This window comes from Aspergillus pseudoviridinutans (assembly GCF_018340605.1).
Source record: "Aspergillus pseudoviridinutans IFM 55266 DNA, scaffold_10, whole genome shotgun sequence".
Classification (NCBI taxonomy): domain Eukaryota; kingdom Fungi; phylum Ascomycota; class Eurotiomycetes; order Eurotiales; family Aspergillaceae; genus Aspergillus; species Aspergillus pseudoviridinutans.
In genome coordinates this window covers 296,920-323,184 of record NW_025091290.1, presented here as the reverse complement: position 1 = coordinate 323,184, position 26,265 = coordinate 296,920, and the positions used below count along the sequence as shown (strand labels likewise).

The following is a 26,265-nucleotide window of genomic DNA, read 5'->3' as shown; positions in this document are numbered from 1 at the left end:
TTATGAGGCACAAGAGATAGAGCTACAATATGTGTGTGTTGCAGTGGTACTCGAACACCTTCGCCCCAGGGCCGGAGCCATAACCTACCGAGAAGCAACCTTCAGGCTCATATTGCACATATTTTGTAACAGATTGGGTTGTGCTGCGCCACAACCCCCCTGCTTTGATTGTTTTCAGTTATCTACTTTCATGCCTTGCTTTGTTTTTGTATGTCAACTCGATGGCTCGCGCATATTTTAAATGCCAGGCCCAGCACAATGCAATTGTCTTTTCCCTGCAACAGATTATATCTTCGCAAAGACTACCTGTTACCACAGAATGACTCGGGGCAATGAATATGGGATTATCGTTCTTCATGAGCCGATACATCTGTTACTGACGAGAAAAGCTGGGGACATAATACCGTTTTCGAGTAAACTTTTTACCAAAAAGATGCATCGTTAACTTTATGCTGTGGAACCGGGTGGCGGCTTATTTGGGATACAGTTTGGTCGCGATCCATGGCCTCAACGGCGATCCTATCAACACATGGACCCACCGTGAAACTGCAGTAATGTGGCTAAGAGATCTTCTACCAGCAGCGATTCCAGACATTCATATTATGACCTTAGGTATTACGCCCCCTTCAAGACTTTCATCACCAGCAAGATCTATGAGGTATAGCATTAAAGTTGCTCGCCGAGTTAGTAGGTCTCCAGACAACAGAAGATGTCAGTGACGGCCCGTTTCTAGCAATATTTCGCTCACTGGGCGGCATTAAGGAGAAATCCCGGCCTATCGTCTTTGTTTGGCATAGCCTGGGGTGAAAGTACGATATTACCAAAATGTCATTTCGATAAAAGCTTTCGCTGTTAAGATAGACTTAGACCCTTAGCGACGGAGAGGCAACGTCGGTCAGAATGCCAAAATTGTTGATTTATAGTGCTCCCAATATTGCTCTCATTCATCCTCGCATCTCACAAAACGGTCCCATGTGTAGAGACTCATGAAAGAGTGGACGGGAAGGGCTAAGCTCTGCTGTCAGGAAGCAACGGGATACGTGCAAGAATAAAGCTCCTATGGAGGTATGACTCGGCTCAAGACCTATTTTTGCTAACCTGTTGGTTGGGCTACCCGGCGCGAGTACTCGATTCGCCCAGGCCCCTAGCAGACCAGGCGATAGGCATATTCCAATTCAACATACGAACTATCCACTCTGTCAAAGCTTCCTCCTCATACCCCTCAAGCGCGTAGTTAAACGGGTGTAACCGCAAATTTCGCGCGTGTTCCTTTTTTGATGCCGGTCACGTAGAGTCTGGCGAGCAAGACCGTATCCCCGCGCAATTTTTGAGGGATTCGGTTCTTTGGCAGCTCATAGGTTTCGCAGGTCTTGGTGACACGAGATTCGAAGGGCTTAGAGGTTCTTGGCATGGTGGGTGGCGTGAATAGGTTCAAAAGGTGTCGTGGATGGTGATTTTTGGCGATTCCGGTGTAGCGCACCCACTAAGCAAAGCAGTGTGGGGCCGCTGAAAGGCACTGATACGAACCCACCGCTCGTCGGCAAGACTAACGTTTTTGTAGGGGTTCACGCCACAGCACATCAGCTCGGCAGCACATACTCTAATGCTAGGCCCGTGGGTCTTTTTGAATTAGATGGTGTTTTGGTCTTTTCCTCTATTTTAGGTACTTTGTGAGCTTTGTGAACGTATCTACATGTGCCTATTGGCTTTTCAATGAAAGAAAAGCCAGCCTTATACGTCTTCCTGTTGTAATATAATTATAAACCATGGCAGACAATAGGGTATTCCCGAACGGCGGACCGAACCTGTTTCTGCCAATTCTAAAATTGCTGAATCAGCGTTTTGATAAACCACTCGATAACTAACTTATAGGTTAGTTTGCCGTAGAAGACTAATCAACCCTATTGAGTGGGGCCCCGCGGCAGGTATTGTGGCGGGAGGCTTGGGGTTTAGGAGATGTTAAGCGATGGGCATCCTGCACCTGACACAGGAACGGAGAGACCGATATTTGGAATTTTGGAGATGTCAAGCGATGGGGGCATCCTGCACCTGACGAAGAAAAGGAGAGGCCGATATTCAATTGTTGCCCAGAAAAATTCCGAGGAGCGAAGCTTGAGTGGAGAAGCTCCCGGCGAGCTGAATTCACTATCTGTTTTGCGATGCTGAGATATCTCCAGGTAATTCGAACCGAGTTCAAAGTCTAAAAGTTGGAGATGATGAGGTGAAACAGTAGTCGTGTTGAGGTATATTGTGGCGAGCTGGGATACCATTGCAGACGCAGTACTCAGGGGCTATGGACCGAAGCGAATACAGGTGTCAATAGGCGTGTGTACTAGGCGTATGTGAAGATTTAGGATAATGAGCGACGCAAATGTATAAAATGGACCATATCACCGTGTCGGATGAAAGTCTTCTAGGCCAAACAATCATTCCCCCATTCTCCTATTATTCGAGCTGGTCCCTAGCATTATACTCTATATTTATATCACGAGATTTTATTGTGAACATTGCCTCACAAGATGTCTGACTCAGGAGACAAAAGTGTCAAGATGCTTGAGCGCATCAACAAGCAGCTCAGAGGCGCTGTGCTTGCGAGTTTTCCCTGTGCGTTTGAGCAATATGTCTGCATCTCTATGCCAGGCACTATTATCGATACGCGTCTGGGAGGAAGGTCAGTCTTGAGAAGAGCCAGAGTGCAGATTGCAAGTCAATCGATCATCAGCTAAAGCATAACAGCTATCTTCCCGAGGGCGAAAAGGCGACCGCCGATGTGCGTAACATGATCCAGATCAACGAATCGACGCTCGTTGACTCCATGGTCCCTCTTGACAAAGTCATGGTATGTTGTATAAGCGTGGTAGTGTATAAATGGCGAATGAGGTAAAACTTACTATGGCTGCAGCTTGGCCCGACCGGAAAGAGTGTGACTCGAAGTTACTACACGGCCCTGGACATGCTCGTTCCTCGTAAAACAGATATTGGCTCTGTGGACGTGGAGACAGATTTCAGCTCTGAGAGCAAAAGCAAATACAGCCAGGCCATGCGTTTCCTTCGCTCCAAAGAATCTATACTCACACCGGATTCCGAGGTCAAGGGTTCTAGAGTTGCCCTGGTCAAGGATAAAGCTGCTCAGATTGGAATTCAAGGTACAGTAGTTGACCGCTACGTTGAGAAACAACTTGCCTGGTCCGAGGCTCGGGGAAAATGGGATGCAGTTCGAAGTGAAGCTCTTGGTAAGTCCGGAAGATGAACGAACCTGTGCGAGTATGACTGTTCCTCATATTGACCTGTGCTATAGAGGCTCGGGAGGCGCGTCCAGAGATGCAGAGCGCTGCCGCATTTAGTGCAAGACAGAAGGATATCAAGCGAGCACAAGGTGAACTGCATGCGCGTTGGATGGACTGGGTGGTCAATGGCGACAAGTTTCGTGTGGACTACTGTTTTGGTGAGCAATCTGACTATCATCATACCCGGATGCAGTACGATACTGACCGGTCTAAGCTTTGGTTGACCGAGATTCCGTTATGGCGAGAATCGAAAGAGCAAAAGTAAGTTATGCTCCAGCCCAGAAATAACCAATGCGCATGCACAAGATTTTGATCTGGAGTCTAACCACTAACCATGGAACAGGAAGCTACCCGCGATGCTATGTTAACCAGCATCGACGGAACAGAATGGGCACAGGTCTCTCTTGAACCAAAGAACTGGTAAGTAGGCGTGAACATCAGCGTAAGGCAATTAGCTGACATGTGAATCAGGGCTGCTCTTTGCCGTGAGAAGGCCCTTGCGTGGGCGGAAAGAAATCCAGTTGACACCGAGTTCCTGGAAATGCGCGCTGAGAATCTGAGGAAAATGCTCGCCTCCTACAACGTTTACAAAGAGGTATGACACTGAAATATCTTTTTATATTCACGAGATCCTTACCGATATCGCATCCTATAGACCTTCTTGGACGACAAGGAGGCAGGTACGTCAGGAACGGCGAACGTTCCCCCGGCCACCAGTGGCACAGCTCCCTCCGGCGAGAGTCAACCCCCTGCAACCAGCGGTAGCCAAGCTCCTGCGGCCAGTTCGCACCAGGAAGCGACAATCCAATCTACTGAAGCTGAGCTGCAACAAGCCCTCCGCGATATTTACACCGCCGAAGTAGCCATAAACGACGCCAAGAAGAAAGACGGCGTGGTTAAAGATCCTGAACTTAATACAAAGCTTGAGGTTGCTACGAAGAAATGGCTTAATGCCAGCAAGACCCTTGCCGGACTGCGGTCGCAATTCGATGTGAATCAGCTAACGGCTGCGGGTAGACACAACCTGTCTCGCTCTATTAGCAGCCATATCGAGGGGTTGAAAGCTCAACTGGACGCTCTCGACTCGAAAATCGCAAAGGCTGCGGGTGGTCTCAATAATATCATTTTAGGGGTAAGAAAAGATGAGACCATCATCCGCAGTGGTGATGCTGACGCCGAACACCCCTCTTCGGCCGTACCCAAGGGTGATGGGAAGAGTGCCGACGTGTGGACAAAGATCAAATTTGATGTCAGCACCAAAGAAGATGAGATGAAGAGCAAGGAGAACAACCTTTCCGGCTCCTTCAATGTTGACGTTGGCAGTTGGTGGGCCTCTGTTAAGGCACAGACGACAGTCTCATCCTCCAGCAAGTAAGAAACTCTATTCATGAACCCGATGGGACTATTTCTGACCTGCAACCAATTTGTCAGGACTTTCGAGACGAAAATGTCTCAGTGTTCCGTTTCTGGATCCTTGTAAGTTGAATCCACTCATAATACCTGCTGAGGCTCCCCGGTGATCCTTGATTGACAAATTCGGGTACTTCAAGCTCTGCCATGGTTGTCACCATTCGCCGTCCTTGGCTACATGCCGACTTATTCCAAGACTTTGATATCGATATCCCGGAAGGTACCAAGTGAGTGGGATCTCACCAGCCCTCATATGTGTCTATAAATCTTTCTAAACGATAATCTTTGTGGAAATAGGCTCAGTCCGGGTGCTCGGACTATGCGCGACTGGATTGAGAACGGTGACGAGACGACCAACGACAAGCGCACTAATTACGGAAAGTTCCCTGCGTATCCCACGTCATTCATTGTAGCAGCTGATACTGTGCTTGAGGTAAATGCGACCACCAACAGAGTAAATGTTCATCGTCGTTTCTAACAATATCTCTAGTTCAAATCAAATGAAGCTGCCAGCAAAGAGATGGCAAGCTCACTCTCGACAGACAGCTCAATCCAGGCCAGCTATGGCCCATGGGGCCTCAAGACTGGGTGAATCTAGCACGTGCATAAATTAATAGTTTCCTATTACTAACTTTTTCATTCAGTGCATCTGTCAAAACAGACAATAAGGAATCATCACAGAAAATGACTGTCAATGGCGGAACTCTACGCATTGAGTTCCAAGCACCTCAGATCATCGGTTGGGTCTCTGAGATTCTACCCCAGCTGCCACGTGGTGCCGATGCTTACAGAATGGGGGGCCTAAATGCGCCGCCTAACATGGCTTTCCGTGCTAACCTGTGATTGGGACATCATTTGTCTCTATCATTTAGCATACGAAAACACCAGTTTTGATTCAACCTTGATAGTTGTTTAATATTCTATGAATGGCCAGCCTTCTGTCCTCTCTCGAGTGGAATAATCTAATTTGGTCGGACTAGTATAAGATCCATATGCAACCTGCAACCATAAGCTATGTTAAAAGATTTAGCGTTAATTACATACTTTTCAGCTGCGCCTTGTTCCTGTGATCCAACCCTGTCACGTCTACACCCCGCTAACAGCGTGACGACAGCCATCTCTGCAGGCGGCGGTGCATCGCATCTAGTCTAACCATACTACAGATTCAAGTTCAGTAAATCCGCCTGTACATTCCACTCATATTACCTAGCTTTACCGGGAGGTTGGCGTATTTTGGGGATGTACGCGGTAGAATTCTCATAATGATGCTCTGAGGGCCTAGATGTAGTTGTTCTTGGTGGAGAATTGATTACAGATGAGGAATTAACAGCGGAAAGGAAATGAAAGATGCGATGTATGGTACTGTTGGTCACGGGATATCAGTATGCGAATGTTCAATATTCATCGGGGCCTTGGGTACATATGTATAGCCAATCCGTAAGCAGGTTCCAATTTGGAGTTTTCATTGAGCGCAAGCCCATGGGACAGAAAAATCGAAGGATTCGTACGAAGAGCAGAGGAGAGGTGAAACTCAAGTCAACAAGTCGGATATTGCAAATAGGGCTTTTTTTTTTTTTTTTTTTTTTTTTTTTTTTTTTTTTTTTTTAATACTTTATGTTTTCTTAATAACCGACATATTAAGCACACCTTTAAGGGATTCGTAGACGATCGGATGTGAGCTGAATCTGAAGTCTAGAATGGGGACGTCGCAAAATGGGTTTATTTGAGCGAGGAGCCATTTCTGCTTATTCTCTCCCATTTTGTCTTTTCTCAGTAATCGGTATGTGATCACAACAGGCATTCTGCAGCTACCCTACTAGCTCCAACGCTGAATTAATGTCTGCTACCAACATCACGCGTAAGCCTCTTATATAGCACCTCATTTCATTGTCCTTTACTAATGTTGATCACATTCCATTCACCATAACAAACTGGCAATACATATGTAGGTCAAAAATTCAATACTATGCTCTTCTAGCCAGCAGTAGATCACCCCATTCTTCCACTTTGATGCTTTCCTAGGCGGCAAGCACTTGATAATCACTTCTTTGGGTAGTCATAGGTGCCAAAACGATTATCACGTGTGCCATGCAGGGTAGGGTTCGTCATGGTCAACTCCTCTACCGATCGCTGAAATGCCGCCCACACTGTTTCCACATATTGCGGCTCGTTGTCGAAGATCCACTGGGCTGCAGCGTCTCCCTGCAGAGGCTGCGGGCCCGGTAAAGTCGGAGGAACTGTTCTCTTCGTTTTCTCCACGGTCGCGTTTAGGAGGTCTTTCCCATAGTCACCTCTCGTCAGGCTCGATTGCGTTTCCACAATGTACTTTGCTAGTGCCACGTAGACGACAAGGCCTTCGTTCCCCGTAAATCTTGACGTAGTATAAGTGCAATTCCAAGGGCGTTGAAATGCCCGGTTTGTGGGAGATACAGGATAGATACGGTCAAGCTCATCGAGTAGCTCCTTCTTTGCATTCCCTGTGCACCCCCAGTGACCCTCTCGGAAAAGATCATCTACCACCTTCGTCCCCTTTTCAGTCCCGAGCCCTTTGCTGAGAGCTATAGCGATTCGGTTCGGACCGGCTAGCAGAAGGTACGCTTCATCTTCGTCTTTCAATGCTTCGGCTCCAACATTGACAATCTCATTGAAGGCTGTTGTGATCTTATCCTTGATCCCCTGGGGGAGCTGATTGTATGCCATTGTTTGGTTTTCAAGGAAGTAGGAAGTCAACAAGGTTGTAAGATAAAAATTTCAGTTATAAGAAGAGGAAGAAAAATAGAACTGGATGAAATGCTTCGGAAACGGGCATGATCAGGTCAGTTTATATGCTTTTCCAAGTGCAACACACAACCTTGACCGAGATTTGAGACAGATAGGGTGTAACTTCTGCTGAGAATTGAATCAGTTCCGCCAAGATTTGTACATTCATCACTTGGATAAAGCAACCGAGAGCCGATATTGATTGGTTCTGTATCGGTCGGTGAATTTGTCAAAATGAGACCTTCATCTGACTATAAACGAGACTGGGGTCTTTCAGAGGTCTAAATTCTTCAATGTTGTTACCCTGAGCTGAAAAGTTATGAAGTAGTCCGTGTCGGACGTTTGTGTGGCTTGCCGTAGTCAGCGGTTCGTCTACAGCGCGTGCGGGGTGCTGCCCTAGTTAGACTCTAGCTACATAGTCATTCCGTGTTGCTTTAATTGCCCTGTCAGACAATATGCGGAGCTTAGAGTGGTAGGTAGTGTTAAATTTGCAATCACACTGCGGGGCTGTACTAAAATACAGGTAGTGCTGTGCCGTATCAACCAATGAATTGTTTGGCCGATCTCCATCATTGACTGGAGGAAACATGAGATTCCTCAAGGAAGAAGAAAAGTTCATCTTGTATCCTTCTACGAGCTCGAGTTCTGGTGTTCGATAACGGGATGATCTGTACAAGGTATCACTTCATAAGTTTTACCCGGGCGTGACCTGGGTCCATATAACTATCACCAGTCGTGACCAGGTGGTGATTGGCATCGTAGCTGAGAACGGCCATATCCGCCAGTCCCCTGACGGAAAAAGATGCAGTGCAACTACTACTCAAAAGGTCAGCGATCCAGCACCCCACTGAAGGTGATATTAAAGACGCAAAGTCCGTCACACGTCTTCTCGGGCCTCTCCCTCTCGCCTTAGTACCGGCTGGGGCATTCGTTCGCTCAAGGCACAGAAGCCTTCGGAATATTGTAGGTTGTATACGGCGAGATTATTTGCTGGGCTTCGCTTCACGCCTTGGAGGCTCTGACAAGCCAGTTTTAACCTGGGAAATCAGTTTTAAACAGGTGGAGCGGGAGTCCTCGGGAGCTGCCTCATTGCTCCTTGTTTTCCCTTTTTTGCAACCGTCTTTGATTCCAAAAATGCTTCTACATCGAGGCTCCTCTCCCCAAACAAGATGGTGAGATCATTGAGGTACATGCAGAAATGGACGGGGTGGAGAAACACCTAGTCCAGGTCATCCAAGGAAATTTTGAGTTTGATGCGGCCGTGGAGAAGCTGCTTTCTTTGTTCGTTGATTTCCTACAACAAAGAATCCGCAGGGCTGAGGAGCTTTTCTTTCATCCACAGCAACGGGGTAACCTAGTGTGCCACGTGCCAGCTAAGATTAAATGACAGACCCAGGAGGAAAGCAGAGGGCAACCTCAAGTGGTTGTGAAATTGTTATACCCAGCTTAAACCATCATAGAAGCCGGAATGAAGCGCACTTACGAGGTATTTCCGTCTATGGATCTTTAATACAGGACTAACAACATGAAGAATGCCCTCAAACTCCTTGAAACAAGAAGGCGCAAAGGCCGGCCGACGAGTCTGACGACTCCACTTTCCACTGTCCAAGATACAACGACAGTGAATCGAAATTCTCTCCGGGGCGTAGCGAGCTTGGTTGGAATGAAGGAATGGCTGCAAATTTTAGGGCACTCCGTATGGATATCAATGAACCGTCGTACACTGCGATCTGACTTGTTCTAGGATAATGCAGTTAACAGCTTGAATATAATCCATGTCAGCGGTACAAAAGGGAAGGGTAGCACGTGCGCTTTTACACGCAGCTTCCTTCGTGCACATAGCGCGAGGACAGGATTTCCCAAGAAGACTGGACTCTACACCAGCCCACATCTGCAATGCGTTCGCGAAAGAATACAAATTGATGACCATCCAGTCCCGGAAGATTTGTTTGCACGATATTTCTTCGAAGTGTGGGATCGTATCATGTCTGAGGATATAAAACTGGATCCGAGAGTGGGGGTTGCAAAGCAGCCTCGATACCTACAGTTTCTCGTGCTGTTGGCTTTCCACACCTTTATCAGGGAAAAGGTTGATGCGGCCATATTTGAGGTCCACCATGGCGGAGAGTATGATGCAACAAATGTGATACAAAGTCCTGCTGTAACTGGAATCACATCTCTTGGGATGGACCATGTTGCACAGCTTGGACCTACTATCGAGACAATTGCTTGGCATAAAGCAGGAATATTTAAGCCAGGTGCACCTGCTTTCTCCGTAACCCAGGATCTAGGTCCCGCGGAAGTTATGCGGAAGCGTGCGCTTGATAAAGGCACCACTTTGACCTTTGTGTCAGCAAATGAGTGCCTTCCCATTGATGTCCCAGTACAACGACTAAACTGTTCCTTAGCGCTTGAGCTCACTAAAGCATTCCTTCGAACTAAGGCGCCTGGCCATGCACTTACTGATGCAGATATCTGTCACGGAGTGGAAGGTTTCCAGTTGAAAGGGAGATTTGAGATTATAGATGAAGGGCAGTTACAATGGTTTGCACACAACGTTCTGAGTTTAGAACAAGCTGCAGATTGGTTTGCCAGGAACGCGAAAAATGAGTATAAGTAAGTCAGTCAAAATAGGTCAAAATACCTATCATCTAACATAGGAAGGTGCCACACCCTCATTTTCAGTCATTTGTCAGAAGAGCGAGATGGGGCGACACTCGTGCGATGTTTATCACATGCGCTTTTTAGAAAAAAGGTGAAACCTAGCCATGTCATCTTTACTACTTATCAAGAGAAGAATGACGACCCTATAGGTAAGTAGAAATAGGAGGAAGCTTCTGCGGATTTTGACTGATGTATCTACGTTATGTGAACAGGCCAATCCATCAAAGTCTCTGAGCCACTATTACCCTTGTACACCTCGGTCTGGAGGGAGCTTGATCCCCAGGCTATGGTTACAACTGCACCAACAATTGAGGTGGCAGTAAGGCTTGCAAGGGAAATAGAGGTCCGTGAAGATGGAATGCAAGTGCTTGTTACGGGAAGCCTACACATGGTTGGGGGAGCACTCAGCGTTCTGAGGCCATCGTCGCCTATAGATAAATTAGGGTTGTGATATCGAGACCAGGAGAAAGAGCAGAAAAGTTGAGTCCTACGATTAACTTCTATTACTTGCTGTACGTAACTATTTGGTTGAACGATACGGAGTACTGTGGTAGAGATGCACCTTAACGTACGAACGGGAGCAGGCTGCTCCGACGAAGGTTTTTTTGTAGTCAGTAACTTCAATTTTCCGGTTTAGGAGCCTACTCGAAGGGTATGCTGTCCCACTGATCCACGACGCTATATTGCCAGGCAGTCGCTCAAAATTACACCTATAGATTATGTAAGGAACGTCAAGGAATACCTTACTCCAAGGGCAGTGATCAAGAGGGGATACCGCATTTGAGAAGGACGTCCAGGCTTATGTCAAGCACAAGATTCTACGCAACTTCAAAGACTTTGAGTTCTACACAGGCGAATCCGAGGACTAGGATGGAATGTGCAGCGCCCTGTCTCACCAACTCATCGCTATATAGAGTTTAATTTTACTGACTCGTCTGGTGACTCAGGATCCTCTTTCTCAGCTACTGAGAGGATGGCAGAACTCCGTATTTTACCTACTTGAAACACGGTGTGAAGGAGGTGGACGTCCATTAGAAGACGGGCGGCCCGAGTGCTGAGTATGATTACAATGACATCTTACTCACGGAACAGTGGTAAATTGAGATGTGATGTCCATGTACTGTGGAAATAGGGGAAGTTGGGAAGTTTTGAAATTTCTGGCAGATCTAGTATGGGTCCATGGTTGTAGCTACAAGGAATATTACCAAATGGCTGAGCTTATATATTCCTAAAAGCCAATCCATGGCTTGCATCAACTTCCACACTATTGCATGTACAAGCTTCAGTATGTGCATGTTTGGATATACCTCTCAAGAGGTGATAGACGTATAATTAAGATATGTGTTTTCGGAATCTATAGTTCTATACATGAAATATTGTTACTAATGCTTGAAATGTGATAGACTTTTTGATATTTTAAAGCACATATTTAGATGGTGTGGATATCCACCACATTTTCAACTCACGGTTCTTCCGCAAGGTATCCCGAGTATGCGAATACCTTCACTTTTGCCTCATTGAGGGTATAAAGACAGCCCAGATAGCCACTTGTTTTGAGAAGAATCAGATGGATCCTTAAAAAGATTGCCAGATTGGTGAGGCAATTGGTACCTGCATTCCTTTCAGCTCTACTACGGAATCAAGAATGGGAAAACGAATACCTAGGAAGGAGAGCTGGAATATGCAGAAGGTATCTACAGTGTAGGTCACGTGATCCAACACTCTCTCTAATCGGGCAGCGAACCTCGATACGCCGCAGAGGCCCCGCTGAAGGCTCTCGACAAATTCCACCATAAGGGAGATTGGTGGACAAGAAGAATAATGGCTACAATACCGTCGGAAGATGATACATTACATGGAGGTTGCTCACCCCCACTTCCTCAGAGACACTCTCTTTGATGTGATCAGTTAGATCAACGTTACGTGATGTCAGTAACAGCCTCCTATCTTATAAATCTGCAAGCCAAGCACGTGATTTACGCGCTGGCAAATCGCGCAAGGCTGAAACAGCAGAACGATGGAAGGAGCCCCTCCTCCCTACTGTTATGCCTCATGACGAGGCCATGTTGCTTAACAACCTCCTGACGAAGTCGAGCTACTCGAAGAACTCCCTTCTTAGTCCTAATTCCCGGGTTACGGTCGCTCTGCTGCCTTTGTTACCGCCTTGATATAGCTAAAAAGAATCCTTGCCAAAAAGGCGCCACAAGAGAGTTGCTATGGAGAGGACACCTGAGGGACGCCGATACCACGAAGAACGCTCTCTTTCAGTGACGGATGGAAGTCGAAAGAAGCGCCGTGGACACGACGGATCTCCTATCCCATCTACCAACGAGTACTGTGCGAATCAATGGACCTACAATGATTACACCGTCGCTGTGGTGTGCGCCATGGGTTTTGAGATGAGCGCAGTCCGCTACATGCTAGACGACGAACATCCCCGCTTGCCCACCAAGCAAGGCGATTCAAACCTATATGTCCTCGGCGCACTCAGCGGTCACAATGTCGTGATTGCCTGTCTTCCAGGTACGCAAGGGAAAGGAGCCGCGGCAATCGTCGCTAACAATATGCAACGTACGTTCCCATCAATCAAATTGCGGCTTCTGGTGGGCATCGGAGGTGGTGTGCCGAGCCTAACACACGACATCCGCCTCGGTGATATTGTTGTGAGTATGCCCGACGGTCTATTCGGTGGAGTAGTTCAGTATGACCTAGGGAAGGATGTAGAGGATGGCTTCACCCTTAAAGGATTCCTCTGGCCACCACCTCCCATCTTGAGGAGTGCAGTGGAGATGATGCGATCCGATCACTTGACTAAATCGAACAAAGTCAACACCTTCTTGTCAGAAATGCTGCAAAAGTGGCCTGGCCTCACAGACTACCAACGGCCACCAGCAGATTTCGATGTTCTTTTCCAAACGAGTTATCCACATGTACCTGATCAGACCACATGCAGGAGATGCGAAAGGACTCAAATTGTTGATCGGCCTGCACGTGTATCTGATAATCCTAAGATTCATTATGGGTTGATTGCGTCCGGGGACCGAGTAATGAGGAGCGCTATGAAGCGAAACAAGACGGGCAGAGACATTGGCGATATACTCTGCTTCGAAATGGAAGCAGCTGGCATCATGACGGAGTTTCCATGCATTGTCATTCGCGGCATCTCCGACTATGCAGACTCTCACAAGAGTGATAAATGGCAGCACTATGCGGCAGCGGCAGCAGCAGGGTGCGCGAAGGAGCTTCTTTCATATCTGGACCCAGAGGATCGCCAAGTCCCGCCAATATTGACCCTTCGGCAGCCGTTGGACGGCGGATTCAACGTTAGTCGTGGACTGCCTAGAAATACCAATATACCTACACCTCGCGAGGGTTCCCCAGCCCAACGAAGCACGGTCTCAGGTCAGCAACCGAGGGGTGGAATCCCGCCCCTCAGTGAAGAGCATAAACGGATGCTTCTAGACTCGTTGAAATTTGACCAGATCGATGCTCGCCAGATGACCATCAAGAAAGCACACGCAAGGACGTGCAGATGGCTCCTCAGTAAACCGGAGTACCTTGACTGGCTTGATAACACCAAGCTAGGCGCACATCACGGCTTCTTGTGGATGAAGGGGAAGCCTGGGACTGGCAAGTCAACAATAATGAAATTTGCCCTTGCGAATGCCCGGAAAACGATGAAGGACAGGATAATCATGTCTTTCTTCTTCAACGCACGAGGAGAGGACTTGGAAAAGTCAACGGTTGGATTGTATCGAGCCTTGTTGTCGGAGATTCTTGAACGAGTCCCAGAACTTCAGAGTGTCTTCGACACCCTTGAGTTAAGGGTGTGGAACAGCGCTGGACATCACCAGTGGGGTGTTGAGTTGCTCAAAGATTTATTCGAGCAAGCAATACTACGCCTTGAACAGTCTTCCCTGATGTGTTTCATTGACGCCTTGGATGAATGTGCGGAACATCAAGTGCGTGACATGATATCATTTTTCGAACACGTCGGCGAACTCGCTGTTGATGCTGGAATTCACTTTCGAGTCTTATTTTCAAGCAGACACTACCCGTATATCACTATGAAGAGAGGACTGGAGTTGATTCTAGAGGGCCAAGAAGGCCACATCCAAGACATCACCAATTACGTGAATACTGAGCTGAAAATTGGGCACAGCAACCTTGCCATGCAGATCAGGGGGGAACTTCAAGAGAAAGCCTCCGGAGTTTTCATGTGGGTTATTCTTGTGGTGGAGATCCTCAATAAAGAGTATGATCGAGGCCGTGTCCATGCTTTGCAACAAATACTTCGCAGGATCCCTGGGGACCTGCATGAGCTATTCCGCGATATTTTAACACGGGACAGCCATAATCGAAATGAGTTAGTGTTATGCATGCAATGGGTGCTCTTTGCAAGCCGGCCATTGAAACCAGAGGAATTGTACTTTGCCATTCTTTCTGGCATTGAGCCAGGAGCTTTAACAGAGTGGAATACCGATGTGATCACAATTGATGTCATCAGGAGATTCATCCTCAATTCATCCAAAGGACTTGCTGAAACTACACGCTCGAAGGCGGCTCCGACGGTCCAGTTCATTCACGAGTCAGTTAGAGACTTTCTCCTCAAAGAAAACGGGCTTTGCAAGATTTGGCCTGACTTTGGAAGCAACTTGCAAGGACAAAGCCATGACCAACTTAAGCAGTGCTGCCTTACATATATCACCGTCGATGTCTCTAGACATGTTGATCTCAGTAACCCACTAGCGAAAGCATTCTCCGAGGAAGCTGCAAACCTCCGCGAGTCCGTTGCTAAAGCGTTTCCATTCCTGGAGTATGCCGTACGCAACGTGCTGTACCATGCTGATGCTGCTGAAGGTAGTGGTATTGCTCAAGGACATTTTATCCAGGGCTTCCAGCTTCCGTATTGGGTTCAACTCGACAATCTATTCGAAAAACACGAAGTACGCCGGCATACGCAGAATGTGAGTCTACTGTATATCTTAGCGGAGGGCAATCTGTCGAATGTCATTAGAGTTCACCCGTCTGTCCTGTCCTGTTTTGATGAGGAAGGAGAGCGCTACAAGTCTCCGTTTCTAGCGTCCCTTGCTACCGGAAGCGGGAAAGCTCTCCAAGCACTTCTGCAGGCCTATACGGCGAACATGCACCCGGAAAGTCGACTGCGTGAGCTGTGCGACAAGTATTGCCAGGACGGATGCAGAAACCCTAAACTGGCACGCGATGTAGACTTCTCAAACCACAGCGCCGTCCTTGCACGTATAGCAGAGCTTGACGAGGTAATATTCGCTTTTCTCCTTGAAACAGGGAAATTTATGCTGGACTCCAAGGACAAGTATGGGCGGACAGTGCTGTCATGGTTGGCAGTAAAGGGAAATGAGGCAACAGTCAAGCTGCTACTGGCAACAGGCCAAGTTGATCCAGATTCCAATGACTACTATTTGTGGACACCGCTGTCATGGGCAGCAGAGAATGGAAATAAGGCAATAGTCAAGCTACTACTGGCAACGGACCGAGTTGATCCAGACTCCAAGGGCATCATGGGKGAGACACCGCTGTCACGGGCAGCAACAAAAGGAAATGAGGCTATAGTCAAGCTGCTACTAGCAACAGGCCAAGTTGATCCAGACTCCAAGGACAAGAAGGGGCGGACACCGCTGTCACGGGCAGCAACAAAAGGAAATGAGGCAACAGTCAATCTACTACTAGCAACAGGCCAAGTTGATCCAGACTCCAAGGACAATTATGGGCGGACACCGCTGTCATTGGCAGCACCGTATGGAAATGAGGTAATAGTCAAGCTGCTACTGGCAACAGGCCAAGTTGATCCAGATTCCAAGGACAATTATGGGCGGACACCGCTGTCATTGGCAGTACGGTATGGAAATGAGGTAATGGTCAAGCTGCTACTGGCAACAGGCCAAGTTGATCCAGACTCTAAGGACGAAGATGGGAAAACACCGCTGTCATGGGCAGCAGCAACTAGAAAAGACGCAATAGGCAAGCTGCTACTAGCAAACAGGTCGAGTCGATCCAAACCAGATATGAGGCCTAGACTGGCTGCTTGAGACCCAATGCGCAATCCATATGCAATCCACCCAATCCGCACTTTGGGTAGGATGAGGGTTGGCCCTGATCCAAATCACCTGGATTGGCCCGATTAACCAATAATCCGCATGGTTGGATCCAACATAGTGTGCCATATCCAATCCACAACAAGTCTAACGGGGACACACTGCTGTCATGGGCAGTAGCATGTCGGCGCTGAGACGGACTATATGTAGGCGCAGTGGGATTGCCAGCATACTAAAGTCCTCCTGCAGTTCTAACATGGCTGAGGTTGTATTTGAATCTTGAAACCATCCTGTTAACATAGTCGTTTTTCTTATCTACGACAGATTGTATACGCCATCTTCTGTGTCCTGACTTCAACGCTCTGCTTCACCGACCTTGTTGTGTTCTGCAATGATTGTAATCGAACGGGCCTACGTCAACAATAAAGTTGTGCTCTCCACCAGCCTTTGCATTCTTGAGGACACATAGTTAATTCTTGGATTTTGCAAATCTGACCTACTACTGATGAATCTGAAATGGGTACATCCAGCTGCTACCGCATGAATTATCACTGAATCATGGTTCCTGATTGAATTTCTCCCCCGGGGGGGGGGGGGGATTTCGTTGACGTCATGACGGTGCCCCGGTGATTCTGGGTGCGGATTGCAAGGTAAAATGCATCAGGCGCGCTGAACGGTCATTGGAATCTCGATCTATCTAGTTGAAGCTTCCACAAGTGCCGATTTTCAATAGCATGGTCGTAGGTCCAATTAAGGCATTAATGTGCTACGGAGCAGGTGGCACAACACCTCGGGGCCAGCAATAGGTGAGATGGGGAGGGAGGAGGCCGGGGAGGATGCGGGGGCAGACGAGAACGCATGGAGCTGAATGGAAGACAGGACGAAGAGATCTACGAAGAAATAGGCGAGGAATTAGAGATCCAGGGGGGCGGTGGAAGAAAGGAACATCATACCGCGGGGGGCGAAGGTGGCTGTGTCAGGAGACGGACATTTACAAAGGGAAGGACTACGAGGACGAAAAGAGATAAGAATGAGCAGCAGGGGGAAGGAAGGGGAGGAGGAATTCGAGGTGGGAGGCGGTGGTGAATGGGATATTCAGCCGTCTAAATGGCAGTGGAAATTGTGAAAATCTCGTCGAGTGATATTTTGATAATTCCACTTTATCCTGCAATCCTGGGACAGTCTCAAACTGTTCGAATAGAAACTCTGCCACTTCTGCTTGAAACTATTTAAAGATGCTTTACAGCGAGTGTTTAGAATCCACTGCGTGCCGAGGACAAAACCAGAGAAGCCTCGGATGTATTAACGAGTAGTGTATCCACCGTTGGCAAAGATCGTCTGTCCAGTGATCCAAGCACCTTCAGTGCACAGGAAGCGAATGATAGGAGCGATGTCCTCGACCATAGTCAGACGGCCACCCATGCCGCTGGATTTGTGGAATTCGACAGCTTCGGGTGACTCCTGAGGATAGAAKAACGCTAGAATGGTGATTAAAACTCGGTTCTCCCATCCATAAAATCATGAAACAAGCAGAGACATACGTGTATCCATTGGTCCAGGCGCGACATTGTTGACACTGACTCTGCGAGACTGGAGTTCTTTGCAAACTCCCCTGTGATAGTGTTAGCCCTGTGTTTTGAGCACGGTATAAAGCGACATACCGGGTAAAATGCTCGACTGGAGCTTTACTGCCAGCGTAAGAAGTATAGTAGCCAGTGAATGCGGCAAGGAGGGCAGTCACAATAGTGATAATCTTTCCGCCATCCGTGACATGGGCAGCAGCTTCCTTGAGAACAAAAAATGCTGTCTTGGAGTTCACACTGCGGCACAAGTGAGTGAATTAATATGCTACTCGTCTTCCCAATGAAAGCACAAGCACTTACGCAAACATCGCATCATATTCCTCTTCGCTGATCTCTGTGATTGGCTTCTTAAGCACCTTTCCAACCGTGTTGACGACAATATCGATATGACCAAAGTCGCGAAGCACCTCTTGGAATAGCTTCGTCACCGCATCAGCAGAAGTCAGGTCACCCTGATAGAAAGAAACCTTGATTGAAGGAATCTTCTTCTTGAGGGCGGCCTCCAGCGCGACTGCATCCTTCTCACCGCCTTTTGAGTGATAGTGAAGGGCAAGATTAGCGCCAACGCTGGCCAGCTCGAGGGCGGTTTGTGCTCCAAGATTCTTGACACCGCCAGTAATGAGACCAACCTTGCCAGAGAGAGCCATCTTTGTATTGAAGTAGGATAGTGGTAGTCTGGGTAGACTTGTCAATGAAGATTCCGTGCAATTAATTAACTGCTGATGTGCCCTCTAGAGTTTGATCGAGGGAACTTCACTGCTCTTATATGTCCATGATAGCATCAAACCTAATAATGATGATGGTGATGATCAGGCCTGCATATCGAAGGCTCATGCAAGATCCATAAACGGAAATAGTGGGGCGTACTTAGAGCCACTCCGTTTCATTGGTCAAGAGCTGCGGGTCAGAAATCTGATGTGATATCCCGTTTAGGAAGTCTCCACAGGGTTGCCTCGATGGTTCTCCAATGCAATCGTTCTTGTTAAGTAGCATTGTGAACTTGTGACAAGCCTTGGGTAATTCAGCTCGAAATCTCAGACCGAGAAGCTCCGTTGGTGATTTTGCTAGCTCATCACAGTATTGGTCCAGGGTTGTCAAGGTCTATTCTTGACGTCATAGACAACGGTACCCTTCCCGCTTTATCTCGTAACCTCGTAGGCTTGTAGTGCTTCGAGACACTTCCCCTCATGTCAGGTTGCATCAACACTGCGGGTATCATGAGCCTCCGAGGAAATGGCCGGGATTCGGGTCTGGCAAACTTCCATCCGGAACGAAGGTAGCCCCAGGAAAGTAGTAGGTTCCAGATCCATGCAAAAATGCCGCGTTGCGGTCAATCCAAACCACGATTCGATACAGCAAGCCGTTTAGTCCTAATGTTGCGAGCCCGCCTCGTAAGCTGATGGCCCGCACAAGACCTTGCATGTGAACATTGTAATTTTCAAAGCTGCCGAACATGGCTTCATAGCTTGCCATTTTGGCTATAGCCCCTATCAAAGCATCGTCTATATCTTCGGGTCGCCGGTCTTCCAAACGCTGGTGGATTAAAGATATAGCTTGACACCGGAGACCGAGGAGGTCTATTCTTATGCTCCCAGGATGTACCTGGTGAGAGGCATGATGCGATGCAGCAAGAAGCATCACAACCCAAAACAAAACAGGCTCGGTCATCACTAATGGAAACCAACTTGTTCTCAGGAGACCACGGTTCCCGGGCTGGTCAAGCTCTGGAATATCAACGGCCATGTGGACCAAGTCTTTGCATATACGTCAAATTTCCCTCCTCATCGCTTCATATCCCCAGGATTGAATCACTTACAGTGATCGACTAGCTTCGCAGTCCAAGGTCGACTTGGGATAGGATACGATTGGAAAGGGTCCACGCGGAGTCCACCTATTGCAGGTGATATTGAGATGGTGTTGAGGTCGGAAGAAGAAGAATCGGTGTCAACCTGATCTCGAGCGCCGTTTTCTTCTGTAGCTAATATGGCTTTCTTTCGGAGAGCAGATCGCTTCCATTGCTGACGTGTCACATGCGAACGGAATTCGCGTTCTTTCGCGCGCTCGAGGGCGTCCCTTGGCTTCTTGACGTTGATGAAAACGTAATCCATTCTTTCTTCGGACAATGGTGGGCAGACTAAACTCGCTGGTTTCCGCATAGACGATCACCAGCTCGGGGATTTAAATTTCATGAACATGGAAATTAGCGGCACTTAGCGCGATTACAAATTGTCACCGTCTGCAGAGGAGACGGGATTCTCAAGACGAGAGAGGGAGGGGGAGAGGGCAGCAGCAACCCCACTTGCTCCATTAAGACACAACCGCATTTTGCACAGCCCAACCACCTTCGTTTGATAGGTCTATATTGGATGGAAGATTAATCATTCTCCCAAAATGTCTGTAGCGCCCAGTATTTAGGTACTTATTAGTTGAATTAGACTATAAATATTCATTGTCCATCTTTCTGGCACAGGCGTGCTTACTTCCACAAGTCCCCATTGGAGTCCTTCTACACGGCTCTCTGTCACTATCTGACTTGCGCCACTTGCAGAGTGCGAAAGACTATATTCGTCAGAACTTTTGTTAGAAGTCCTGCAGTAGGAGATCTTTTCGGTTTGGTTACCAAACATCGTCTAGAATTGAAGCCTTTGAGAAATTGACAATACCAAATTGATTTAAATCTGCTTGAAGTCTCCTCTAGATTCTCCGGGAAATGTTTCCGTGGTGCAGGTAAGGTTATTCCTGATCGGCATAAGTCTCATACGGTATGGCCACACAACGGCCATTCACGGCCTCAGTATATGATCACAAGGAATATTACTCKGGAAATCAGGATACTGCGCTCGATCGTCCCGACGCATGCGTCCTGAGTACTTTGTTCGCTCTCGGTGCGTCATAGCAGCTGGCTCCATGTTCCTTGACACACCTCCGCCCCCATATGCCGGTGCGTCAGAAAGACAGAAGAAGTATAAGGTTGTCAGCTAGTGCACATGTCCTTCTCAGCCATGAGATAAGTCCAGGAACCGTAGCCGCCACGAGCCGAACACCTACCCTACCGGTGGGACGACGCAAACGGTAAAATCACAGGCAGTCGAAACTCAATAAAGTCCGACTCCATCACCACAACATGGCAAATATTTGACTGTTCTCCTTTATAATACCAATCATGGATATCTAATTTGAAGTATCATGAATTACGAACGTATCTCTCGACCTCTCGATTCGGTACGCTGGCCTATGTCAGATGGGTTAGGTCTCTGTCAACCTTTGTCTAACATATACTAGGCTGTGAGTCCACCCAACTGACTTGTTAGATTAATCGCTGAATAATGATTCACTCTACCAATCACGAAGCATATCCATACTAACTAATGTACCCTGTACTATTCTTGAGACTATTGTGGATCGCTTCCTACCTGATTCCGCCGCTTCAACTCAATAACCCGATGAGCCGCCAAATCCTCAACAACTTTATTCGCCAGCTTGTTAAAATCTGCCTCGCCGTCACCACACTCATCCACAGCCGACTGAATAGCCTCGCATTCCCAGCACAGGCAAATATGATACTCCATGCCAAAGTAGTCTCTGAACAGCAACGACGTCTCGTCCGACTGCGTCTGGAGCACGCCCGCCGAGATGGTATCGTCGTGGTTGATGAACCTCCCCGCCCGTTTCTCCGTACACATTTCGTACATGCTCGCCGAGCATTGATGCGTATGCCACACCAGGTCGATGTCCAGCGTTGGCACCAGAGTTGTTCCGGGGCGGAGTTTAAATAGCTGTAAGAAGTACTCGTAGCGTGTGATTGCTCTAGACAGCGTCCCGTGGACGCCAGGGCTGCGGATCCAGAGGTATCCGACCATCTTGTCAACGAACGCGCGTTGGCGCTCGATTGCGAGGAATAGGTATGTCGAGTATGGGCCTGGGTAGGCGGCTGCGTGGCAGGCAGCAGCGAAGGCGCTGTGCGGTGACTCCTCTTTCTCGCGACAGAGACTGTCCAGCATATTTAGGTAGAGACGATTGTCCGGTTCCGAGTCCCGGTAAGCTAGTAGAAGATATGTATAGGGCTCTGGCTTTGGGCTGACAAGGTACGCCAGCAAGTCTGCTTCGTGGCCAGTCAAATTGGTAAAGTTCTGCCTTGCGTCGGAGGGCAGGCTGAAAGTCCAGTCTTGGTCATTGATGCATTGATGCTAAACGGTCAGCTTGGACTACAACTGAGGACAATGACTTACAATCTTGTCCCATGGGAACACCACATGCCGCATACACTTGATCCCACTGGCCTCGCAGTACTTCCTGAAAAATCCCGGGTTCAAAAGAAACGAATGCCAGGCGATGAGCACATCTAATTATTAGCTATTGCTCTGGCATAGATGGTTAGCATACCTAGTGGAGGACAAGCTGGCAGCTCAAAAACTTTATTCTCCTTCGACGCCAAAACTTCATCCATCTTCTTCAACCAGACAAGGAATCGGGCGACTCCAAGTCTGAGATAGAATGGCCATTTGACCTGCCGTTTCTGCGCAAACTTAAAATCCTTTACCTCGATCGTTTCCTGGGAAGAGCCTTGCACCACTGTCCGCTTCTGCGGCTTGATATCGAGGATCGCGTCCAAGTACTTCGAATTGAGTACTTCGCGGCGGATATGGTTGATCGCCTGCAACAGTTCCAAGTGAGCGGCACATTGAGCGACGTTGGGGAGGGACATAGAATCTGTCCATGCAGGCGCATGTATATCCTTGAAGATCCTAGGATCGGGAACTTGTATGTCTTCATTGATGTGGGGAAAACTATACTTTCGAACTGTGTCGGACGCTGTGTCGGACGCCAACAGCGAATTGAAGACCATGCTGCTGCTGTGCAGCTCTGTCTGCGATGCTGTGTATAGGACGGTCATTTTGATTGTGAGGTGCAAGACTGAATACTTGTTTCGTCTCCACTGTTAAGTATTCAATGATTGATGCCTTCGCTCAGATCTCTAATAGTCCGTTGATCAAATCAAGCCTTGCCAACCGTGGGGCGCGGCTTGCCAGCCATTTGATGCGCCCGAGCGGCTGAATACGAGCATCACAGCCTGTGGGCTTGCATAGAGCACACGTGGACGACACACGGGCGCAAGGCTGATTAGCCTGATTGTATAAGTTTCCTGAATACTGTGGATCCGGCGCATCAGAAAAGGCTATATATAAGATCATATTGCACTCCACAGTCATTCAATCACCACATTAACATCCTAACTGATACTCGTCTAATGTCGCGACTGTCCCAGTTATTCGCAAAGTCTAAACAGACTCAACCTGTTACCTCGGAAAACGCAGGCGGCTCGGCCTGGACTGAAGTCGGCAATGCCGCCGATCATCTTCTAGAAGAGCTTGAATCCCTCTACTGGACTGGTGTCAACCAAGAACTGGACTGCATTGTTTCAACCTTCCGACAATGGCAGCAACCTCAGTTCCAGCATATCCATTCGGACGCAGACAATACACTGGTCAACGGCTTCGACACCTTCATCTCCAATGTCCTCCTGCGGCCAACCGCCACACCTCCCAAGCTAGCCTCCCAAGTATCCACCAGGATCGACGACAAAGGGCGCCTGGTCAGGAGCGCAGAAATCCGTGCGATGGAGCTGTCAGCAGCAAAGATCAGGACGAGGGTGAATGTCGACGTCCGCAAATGCCTAGCACAGCGTCCTGTTGAGATGGATGCCGCTAAGCGACGAGCACGGTTGCTTCTCCAAGCAGCTGGATTCTTGGATATCGATACGATCATCGAGCATTCACCAGCGAGAAATACGCCTAGTCCTCTCACGCCGCAGCTACGAATGACCAAGAAAGGGTTCAAGGGGTGTCCGGCCATCTCAGTCCTCCCTTGCAGTGAATGCAAGTGTGTCATCCGGGGGAGTATGTATTCAGCCACTGGCGGGTCCACCCAGCCAATCTGCGAAGATTGCTACTGGGAGCACCATTACGGAGACGCTTCGTACATCAAGCAATACAAGCATTCCATCGCGTCTGAGGTTGCTGCCGGCGTCAGTAAGCATGCTCGCTGCAGTTCTTGTCGAAAGCATCGGAATGAAATTCAACGGCCATATGAGCTGCGAAGTAAAACAGAGGTGCATATGTTGGCCGACGCAAAGTACTTGAGCGTCATGAAGTTGCAGAAGAAATCAGACCTTCCAACTCCAACACCTCCCTTGGCCAAGGTAATTCACAAAGATCACAGCAGTCGGGCTGGCATCTACGATGCCGCTTCGAGGTCTGGCAAGATGCGATTGGTCGGGGACGAGTGGCTGTACAAGAATTTCATGCAGAAGAATCCGTGGAATAACATCCATATGGCCGTTCGGGTGGGACCATTGGTGATTGGGAATGACAGGAAAGAGTATGTCTCCTCGGCCTGTGCGTTGAAAGTGCTAATGATAGCAGAAGTCGGAATGGGGCCGGAATATCCCTTCGCGATCCAATTTTCGGACAAGAGCAGCAAAAGGCAGGCCTCACTTGCCTTGCCATCTGCAGAGCAGAAAGACAGCTATGGCGCCGTGTCAGCGCTCGCCGGCAGAAACGGAAACGCTTCCAAACGGTTCTGAAGCAAGTCGTCGGGACTCCTTTCACCGGCTGGCCGTTGTCGGCGGCTGAGGAGGAGGTCATCGAGCTGCTGGTGAAGGCAAGCAGTGACAGCGCGGATGGTACACGCCAGGAACTGTACGACACAGTCAAAGCGTGCCTCAGTCCATGGGTGTCGGTCTACTTCGAAAGTATTGTGGGAAGGTTGCTGGACAGCAAGACCACACTCGCATGGGACAGATTGACCAATAACTGCCAACAGTTCTGTAACTCGCTGATTGACTGGCAAGTCTTTGGATCACTTCTCGCTCAGTCCTCCGTCACTGGCTCCGACAAGGACCCCCCGCAACCACTCTACCGCATGAGCTTCGTCTGTCGCCCTCACGCAACACCGAGTCCTTTCAAACACCCAAACACCATCATCGACGTCCCATACGGGCTGTCAGAGGAGTATATCCGCCGCTTCCATTTTGGCTGCTACACCGGCCCCGACCTGATCGATTCCCTGCACGAGTACTGGTTCGACTGGGCCGGATTCAACAAACACATCTATCCCCATCAAACGCTCTTCCCCTGGGACTGCACGGAAGCACTCCACCGCTACCCCGTCAAATGCGGCAACTGCACACTCTCCAAGCACGTCTGGGCCTTCCCCTACGATTCCTGGTCAATCATCGCCCTGCATCTATCCAGAGACCAATTCGCTTATCCCCCCTCCGAACTGAGCCCAAATCCCACCCACGATGCGTCCTGGATAAACAACCGCCTCACCCTCCTGACAGCACTAGACTCCCTCTCCGCCGGCGCAACAGCCATGTCCCAGAGCCAGCACTTCCAGCTATGGCTCCAACCTCAATCCGACCCATCAACCGATCGAATCAAACTAGGCGGCATCAACCGCGCACAACCATGCAGCCACGCGCTCGAGCACCGCACCCACGACGACTTCTTCGCCGCAAACTGGGCTTCAGACTATATATCTTCCATTCAGGCCTATGAAGTCCTGCGGAATAAGCGGTACTTGCCGCGGACGGCGCAGGAAAGGGAACTGGTGTTCTGGGGCCTTGAGGGGCAGGAACCGCCGGGGGAGTATGCGGTTTTGGCGGTGGAGTACTCGCATGTTCCGAATGCGAACTTTTCGTTGTCCATCGGTTATACTACTGGGTGTGGAACTTGTGGGTCGCAGGCGACTGCGGCTGCTTGTGGTGCAAACTGTGGTGCGGTTTGTGGGAATTGTGGAGGTGGTGGAGACAGCGGAGAAGGCGGCGGAAGTGGAGAAGGAGGGGGGAATGGAGGAGGGGACGGAGGAGGAGATGGAGGAGGAGATGGAGGATGTGGAGGAGGAGGATGTGGTGGCGGAGGATGTGGGGGAGGAGGTGGAGGAGGAGATTGATATGCAGGTGTTGGTATGTCTGCAGAGTTTAAGTGCCTTAGCGGTGTCTCATAAGGATGGCCTTTCTATAGGTTCAGAGTTCGCCCGAATTAGTATCATATCGGCTATCCTTGGTGAAATGGGGCATGGGAAGAGATAAATTAGAGGATTCAACTATGATTTATCCATTGCAGGTCGCAGCCTCCAAATATGTATGGAACAGATCTTGTATACCCAACCCATATGTTGCTGAAACCCCATTCTCATTATTCCCGGCTGCTATGTCACACCTCCAATCTAGCAAGTCAGTATGGCCGTCATAACTTCCGATGAGACAAGACCAACCGCCAGAGATTCTTTACCAATGTATAGCCACTGTAGGATGAAGTGCAGTTCCCAACCGCTCTCCAGGCCATAGCTGCTTGAGCAGTGAGTTGATCACCTGTTCCAACACATTGCAACAAAAAAGACTTGAATTGCCTACATTGTAACTAATGGATTGTGAGAATCTCTTCAAGCGATGACTGAAAAACACTGATTTGGTGTTAATTTTAT

At 48.7% G+C, this 26,265-nt stretch overlaps 7 protein-coding genes across 7 annotated transcripts; 3 read left to right on the top strand and 4 right to left on the bottom strand.

Moving 5' to 3' along the window:
• Positions 1-2,519: 2,519 nt before the first annotated feature.
• Positions 2,520-5,540, top strand: Asppvi_001874 (uncharacterized protein; the record flags this gene model as incomplete). The annotated part of the gene is made up of 13 exons (XM_043307407.1): positions 2,520-2,671; positions 2,737-2,839; positions 2,903-3,233; positions 3,299-3,445; positions 3,502-3,548; positions 3,631-3,707; positions 3,759-3,882; positions 3,943-4,658; positions 4,719-4,763; positions 4,838-4,924; positions 4,995-5,130; positions 5,188-5,285; positions 5,342-5,540. 13 exons carry the CDS (start codon positions 2,520-2,522, stop codon positions 5,538-5,540), a joined length of 2,262 nt encoding a protein of 753 aa, XP_043163342.1.
• A 1,197-nt stretch (positions 5,541-6,737) lies between these two features.
• Asppvi_001873 (uncharacterized protein) lies at positions 6,738-7,397 on the bottom strand (the record flags this gene model as incomplete). Its single annotated transcript, XM_043307406.1, has 1 exon — positions 6,738-7,397. The coding sequence occupies one exon, from the start codon at positions 7,395-7,397 to the stop codon at positions 6,738-6,740; it is 660 nt and encodes a 219-aa protein (XP_043163341.1).
• A 4,940-nt stretch (positions 7,398-12,337) lies between these two features.
• Asppvi_001872 (Pfs, NB-ARC and Ankyrin domain protein) lies at positions 12,338-16,189 on the top strand (the record flags this gene model as incomplete). The annotated part of the gene is made up of 1 exon (XM_043307405.1): positions 12,338-16,189. One exon carries the CDS (start codon positions 12,338-12,340, stop codon positions 16,187-16,189), a length of 3,852 nt encoding a protein of 1,283 aa, XP_043163340.1.
• Positions 16,190-17,497: 1,308 nt separating this feature from the next.
• On the bottom strand, positions 17,498-18,425 carry Asppvi_001871 (uncharacterized protein; the record flags this gene model as incomplete). Its single annotated transcript, XM_043307404.1, has 4 exons — positions 17,498-17,673; positions 17,737-17,807; positions 17,857-18,015; positions 18,079-18,425. 4 exons carry the CDS (start codon positions 18,423-18,425, stop codon positions 17,498-17,500), a joined length of 753 nt encoding a protein of 250 aa, XP_043163339.1.
• Positions 18,426-18,993: 568 nt separating this feature from the next.
• On the bottom strand, positions 18,994-19,886 carry Asppvi_001870 (uncharacterized protein; the record flags this gene model as incomplete). Its single annotated transcript, XM_043307403.1, has 3 exons — positions 18,994-19,311; positions 19,381-19,532; positions 19,595-19,886. 3 exons carry the CDS (start codon positions 19,884-19,886, stop codon positions 18,994-18,996), a joined length of 762 nt encoding a protein of 253 aa, XP_043163338.1.
• A 1,284-nt stretch (positions 19,887-21,170) lies between these two features.
• Asppvi_001869 (uncharacterized protein) lies at positions 21,171-22,672 on the bottom strand (the record flags this gene model as incomplete). Its single annotated transcript, XM_043307402.1, has 3 exons — positions 21,171-21,965; positions 22,008-22,120; positions 22,162-22,672. 3 exons carry the CDS (start codon positions 22,670-22,672, stop codon positions 21,171-21,173), a joined length of 1,419 nt encoding a protein of 472 aa, XP_043163337.1.
• A 354-nt stretch (positions 22,673-23,026) lies between these two features.
• Asppvi_001868 (uncharacterized protein) lies at positions 23,027-25,870 on the top strand (the record flags this gene model as incomplete). The annotated part of the gene is made up of 3 exons (XM_043307401.1): positions 23,027-24,156; positions 24,201-25,478; positions 25,525-25,870. The coding sequence occupies 3 exons, from the start codon at positions 23,027-23,029 to the stop codon at positions 25,868-25,870; spliced, it is 2,754 nt and encodes a 917-aa protein (XP_043163336.1).
• Between the last annotated feature and the right edge of the window lie 395 nt (positions 25,871-26,265).